Source organism: Olea europaea, chromosome 8 (genome assembly GCF_002742605.1).
Source record: "Olea europaea var. sylvestris chromosome 8, O_europaea_v1, whole genome shotgun sequence".
NCBI classification, from domain to species: Eukaryota; Viridiplantae; Streptophyta; class Magnoliopsida; order Lamiales; family Oleaceae; genus Olea; species Olea europaea.
In genome coordinates, this window is record NC_036244.1 from 16,925,533 (window position 1) to 16,931,989 (window position 6,457).

Below are 6,457 nucleotides of genomic sequence, written 5' to 3' on the forward strand. Positions count from 1 at the left end.
CTCGCCATCCCAGATTGACATCTAACAATGTGTCAGGGCAATACATGTGACAGGGAATGTCATGTGGTATGACAAAACCAAACTTGTTCGTTTACCATGGAACTATAATCCATTCGTCAATATGATCCGATCAATTACGAGATATAGAAGTGTGTCAATCCCGAATATCAATCATATCTTTCACTCCATTATTAAGTTAATATAAGTCGAAAACTCATTTTCGACTTATGAGTACACATTGGCCAAGAATTTCGTTATCGACCTAATTAAATGAAACGCAGATCATAATCTCCTACTATCTAAGAGTGGCTAATTCTCTATTGGTCATTCACAACTTTTATACGATTCTTGACATACCCGAACAATGTTGTATTAGCGGCCCTTGGCATAGCAACATCCAACACCGTCAAAGTATAACTGTCCTCATATAAGATATTATGACGACCTCAAGTCAAAGGACCAATCCCACTATCGAACATTAGAGATTAACCACTAACACTCAAATAGTTATCCATGTGGAATCTCCCGGTGGGTCTCCAATATTTTGTTCTATAACAAAACATTCACGTGTTCATTTAAGTGTCCCCACACTTTAACTTGTAAGATCAGCTACTTACTTCACAAGTAAGAAATGCCACACGTGATGATCTATCCATAATAACGATATTCATATCTCGTTATTACTTACGATCACGGACGATTTAAGATTCAATCACATGTAATTTGTATCTCACAATCACAACTCCTTCTGATTAACAAATTACGAATATTTGAATCAACGGACTCTATTATTTATTTAATTGTCTATTAATTAAATAATAGATCTGTCATTAAATTGAATGAATTATATATCAAAAATATTTACGTTCAAGGTTGATTGGATTTAGGGCATAATTTTTACAGTTATTCTTTACAAAAAGAAGAGACTTTTGTGTGATTCTATTCATCAAAATTAGCTTAGAAAAAAAATGCCCTTTCTCGATAGTATTTAAGACCGGCCATCATACTGCTCATGCTCACATATTGTCAAAAGAACTTTTAATGTTACTGCTAAGCCATATACATCGTAACTAAACCATATTTGCAATTGTGGAACTATATTATTCGTGGATGAAAAATATTGGCGGGACAAAAATATATGTATTATATTAATTTTAAAAAATTCAGAATTTCTATATAATTTGAAAAATCTTAAAATTATTGATGGTCGGTCGTCACCTCGCATCCGCCTCTGCATATTCTTGTAATTTGAGTAGTTTTAAAATATTGTACTTGTTAGAAATTTATTATTAATTATTTGCACGAATAAAGCTTTTACCTAGTCATTAAGGAGTTCGCTATGTTCTACTTAGTCTTTAGGATAGTCCTATTCTATTTGTTTGTCAGCAGATTTTTTGTAAATTTAGTTGGGCCATATGACTATAAATAGCCCACTCTCTAAAGGTTTTCAATACACTCAATTTTAGGAAATTACATAAGAGCATGTGTTTAAAATTTCGAATTCAAAATTTAGGTGGGTAGTTTATACAAACAAAAATCCGGTATCCATTATTTACCCACCCGGCCCAAACACAAAACCTAACCTTTCCCCATACCGTCTCTCTCTCTTTCTCTCTAAACACACGAGTCACTCTCTTCTCCCTGATCTCTCTTCTCTCTCAACGAAACCTCTTCGGGAAGAGGATCTCCGACGTAGCAACGTCACCACCACTCGTCGCGAGTAGTGATGCTATGAGCTGTGCGCTTCTGTTCGTATAACATGCCTTGATCTAAGCAGCTCTTTCACATCACCGTGAAGATTTGAGCCCCATACACATTGATGCTTGGCATGGCTTTGGGGTGGTCTTTAGCCAGGAATTTTATTTTGTGGTGGTTGTAGAGTAATTTTGGTTTTGTGTTTGGATGGTGGTAGTGGTTACTAGCTTTGGCAGTGAGGTTGAGGTGGTGATTGTGGTGCCAATTTTGGGCGGCGTTACGTGCAGCGTGAGCTTTGATGCTGCAGCGATGGTGGTGTTTTTGGTGGTCGGCCCATGGCTTTGGGGATTTTTTGGGTGAAAATTGTTGTTTTGGTGTTGTTGAGATGGAAATCTAGTGGTGCTGGTTCTGTCAATAGCGTGACTGAACCGTTGGTGGTGCAAGCATTGGTGATGATAGTGCTATAGTGATAGTAAATTGGTGTGTTTTTTGTTGGTGCGGATAGTAGCGGTGGCAGTGGGTGGGGATGAAATTGGGGTGTTTGTGACCAATTACTTGGGACTGTGACCAATAAATTGTATAATTTGTGACCACGTATTCAAATGTGAATTGACATTTTGATAACATATGACTAAAAAATAATTTGTGACCATGTAATTTGTAAATATATGACCAATAAATTAGTTAATTTGTGTCCAAGTATTCTATTGTAATCTAAAAATTTGATAATATGTGATTGAAACATAGGCTGTGACCAATTAATTTGAAAGTCTGTGATCGACAAATAGACTATGACCTAAAAATTGTTTGAATTGTGATCGATGAAATAATCTATGAACGAGGAAATAATATGTGATCAATTAATTTGACAATATATGACATTGTGACCTATGAGTATGCATGTGATCTATAAATATGTATCTGTGATCATTATTTGTATAATTATGATCTTGATATATTTAATTAATTAAATATTTTAATTAATTAATAAATACATCCAATATCACTAGCAGTTGAGGACAAATTCGGCAATTAGGGTGTAAATACGTGAATGTTGTTGGATATGTGACAGACATTTTTATCCCAACCATTTAAATTGCATTTTTTAACAGGCTAAATTACGATTTTCATCCGATCTAGACAAGCACTGATTTTGCATATTTGAACTTATAGGCGTAACAGGCTTGATATTTGAATGGCCCATACTTAAAAGCTGAGTTGTGAATTCTTCCCTTCAGTTTTTTCATTATTTTAATTGGCTTTTGATCTTTTATTTACTCCATTTAAAGAACGCAATAGTTTTATTTGCTTGTAGTAGCCTTTCTTTGCTTGCATATGCAAATTATTTTAGGAAAAATTGCAGTAGTGATCCCTAACCTTTTAGTTTTTTACAGACTTTACCCTAATATTCATTTTGTGCTATCGAAGGTCCCTAACCTTTCATAAATATGCACATGAGGTCCTTCTGATTGGAAACCGTCCAAAACACAATCAGTTGATCTGAAAAATTATTTGAACTATCTGCTATTGCGACGATTTTATTAAATGATGACACCTTTTTGGACGGTATTTTGGACGATTTTATTGGATGTTGATTCCTTAATTTTCCTGGTCAACTGACGGTGTTTTGGACGATTTCCGTCCAGATAGACCTCAGGTGCATATTTATAAAAGGTTAAGAACTTCTACTAGCACAAAATAAATATTAGGGTAAAGTCTACAAAAAATGAAAAGATTAGGGACTTGCAATTTTCCCATTATTTTCTGGCGAAGTGCATAATTATTTCTTGGTATTTGTTTAAGTACACATTTTAAGAACTTATAAAAAATCATAATGCTCATGTAGTTTTTCTACACTGATTATGGCGGGGTGATTATCAAAAAGGTTAGATCTTATAAAATTTTGGGCGTTCAAGATGTAACATTGATCAAAACTATCTGACAGAATTAATTCAGAAGATGTCTCTAGTTTAATATATTATTAATCTGAAGAATAATTTATTGAGTGTTGATCAACTCGTGAAGATATGTTAGATTTTCATTTTGTAGAAATATGTAAGAAACATAAAAATATCCATGAAAAAGAATTCAAAGACGCGGTGTTACAAATTTTAAAGTGTTTTGCTAGGAAAATAGGGCGGTTGGCCGCCTCCGTTACCGAACCCTATAAAGGGCAGGGGGGGTCCCCTTTTTTTTGCGGGACCCCAAGGTTTCTATGATGGCCTCCCTCTTACTTCACCAAAATTCAATTTTAAAATATTTACTAAAATTGAGGTTGTAAGTGGAGCAGCTGGAGCTTGTCAACAATGTCGGCTAGGAAGGAACATGATGGCAATTTGTTTCCAAAACTCGAATATTTTTTATTGTAGCGTATATTTTTTTAACCTTTTTTTTGTTGTTGTTGTTGATTTTTTTTTTTTTTTTCACTACATTTCAATAATTAACATATGCTACCTCTAATAATGATTTCTATCTCAAAAGTTTGTCAGTAGAATGTAAAATAACTTATTTGTTCATCACATTTTAAAAATAAAAATAAATACAAAAAATTGAAAAAAAAGTTATTATAATATAAAATATTATTAAAGTCTTGATGTGCTAAATAATGGGAGTTTAGAGATAAAAATTTGATGAAAAAAACTAATGAACATAAGTGTTAGTGAACAAGTGTTGACCACTTGAAGTGTAACAACAAGGGCACATCCTGCGATTTACCTCTCTGAGCAGCTGAGGGATAGGAGGTTCAGGGACAAGGATCTAGTCGGACGCAAGCCCGGACACCTTGTGCAAAAAAAAAATATTGTGCAAGCCCCTCAGGGCACATCCCAACTGGCAAAGATAAGGGCGCTGCAAGATTGGCAGATCAGAGATCGTGAGTTCGATTCCTGAAAAGCTCTTGGAAGGCAGATATTCTCCTGTAATGCAGGAACTCTATTGGAAGGCAAGGTGCAAAGATGGGAAATACGACTTGCTTGGCACTTTGGTAGATTAGTTGGGGGGCTCTTGAGCACTGGTCAGTTTGGGGCATAACCTGCGGTTTAACCTGTCTGCAGCTTGAGGGGTCAAGGTGTAGATTCCAAGATTTAGTCACTGTAAAGTGGATACCTGGATATAAAAAAAAAAATTGTGAAATACATAAAAATATGCTGTAAATATAATTATCATTGAGCTTTCCCAATTCCCTTTTTTTGTTAAAACTGTATAAACCAAATTAAAATAATAAGATATTATCTTCAAATCAATAATAATAATAATAATAATAATAATAATAATAATAATAATAATAATAAATGCAGACTTGTTAAAAAAAAAAAGCTTCAATTTTTATATAGAGTGAAAAAAAATACAAGATGATGGTGAGAGAGTAATTAGCGCCAATTAAATGAAATTTAAATGGATAAAAACCTATTAATGTGTGGAGTAACAAGTCAGTATTTAATTAGAAGGACAATTATGAAGGCTGAATTCTTTATAAGTGATGCAATTGAATCTACATACGTGGCAGATCATCTACCATTCCACATACCTGCATGCTAAATGTTCAATGAATATGCCACAAAATTATAGCATTGTATTTCGAATAAAAAAGGTTGAATGCATCATTGGTGCCTTAAACAAAACGAAATGCCCACGTGATCGTTGAAACTTGTGAAAATGCTCTCATCACCAAGCACACCGATTTTCTAAATTACTCCACTGCTTCTACGGAGCTCTCTCTATACATAGTAAAATTGCAAAATTAATGAAACAAAGAAAATGAAGAGGCAAAGGGAGAACCTCCTAAAAGAAACCAAGGCGGCAACACCCACAAAGTCGACAAAAAAGGGTTCAAGAATGGGGGTGGCGATGTCGAAAGAGGCGGCGGGGAAGCCGATGGAAGATCAGAAGGAGCTGGAAGCCAAGGAAAGTAACATGACGGCGGTGGAAGATATGATGGAATGGGATGAATGGGGAAGTTTGTGGAGTGAAGTGGATGAGCAAATGTCATGGGCTACATGTTGGTGTCCGTTTTGGGATATGGAGTTTATTGGAGATGCTTATTCTGAATTGTATAGTGATGTTTTGTGGGATGATGATATTTGGGACTTGAAGGGAATTGATTTTACGGTGAATAATGTTATTTATAATTAGTTCAGATCACATTATTAGTTTAGGTAACAATGAATCTTCTAATTTTCTATCTTTAAATTTGGTTAACCTATACTGATGATGAATAACGTTGCTACTTTAACAAAATTTATGAATAATAACTAGGGTACTTGTTATAAACTACTTGTTTTGAATTTGTTGTTATGATATCGAAATCAATTATGGAAGTTTTTAATCTTTCATGAACCCCAATTGATCTCTTAACAAAAGTTTGAATGCAGTTGTCGATTTCCAGTTTGATCTTACCTTGAATAAGAAAGTTAGACAGCTAAAATTCAAACATCACTATCTCCAAAATGGTCAAGATCAAGTTAAAAACTATGTGATTGATGTAGAATCCACAAACTTAGAAACTGGTAGAATGCTTAAATTTAAGTTGCCTAAGATCTAGTAGTACAATGGAGAAGACTCTAATGACCATCTCGAAACCCAACTTTCGTAGATGGAGTTACATGAAGATAAAGATCGTGGACAAAAATATAATTCATTATTTAATTAGATTTTTCCTTTTATAGATTTATTACATAGACAACATTGGAAAAAAAAATAATAAATAAAGTGGAGTCCTTCTAAAAAGATTTTTGGACAGTCAATGTAAAAATTGCTTTATAGG

At 34.1% G+C, this 6,457-nt stretch overlaps 1 protein-coding gene across 1 annotated transcript; it reads left to right on the forward strand.

Annotated features, from left to right (window-relative positions):
• Window positions 1-5,218: 5,218 nt before the first annotated feature.
• LOC111399276 lies at window positions 5,219-5,938 on the forward strand. Its single transcript, XM_023026537.1, has one exon. It carries the CDS (start codon window positions 5,452-5,454, stop codon window positions 5,824-5,826), a length of 375 nt encoding a protein of 124 aa, XP_022882305.1. The 5' UTR covers window positions 5,219-5,451; the 3' UTR covers window positions 5,827-5,938.
• The last annotated feature ends 519 nt before the right edge of the window (window positions 5,939-6,457 follow it).

Excerpts from the sequence above, each read along its gene's own strand:
- LOC111399276 (XM_023026537.1), top strand. The coding sequence starts at position 5,452 with ATGAAGAGGCAAAGGGAGAACCTCCTAAAAGAAACCAAGGCGGCAACA.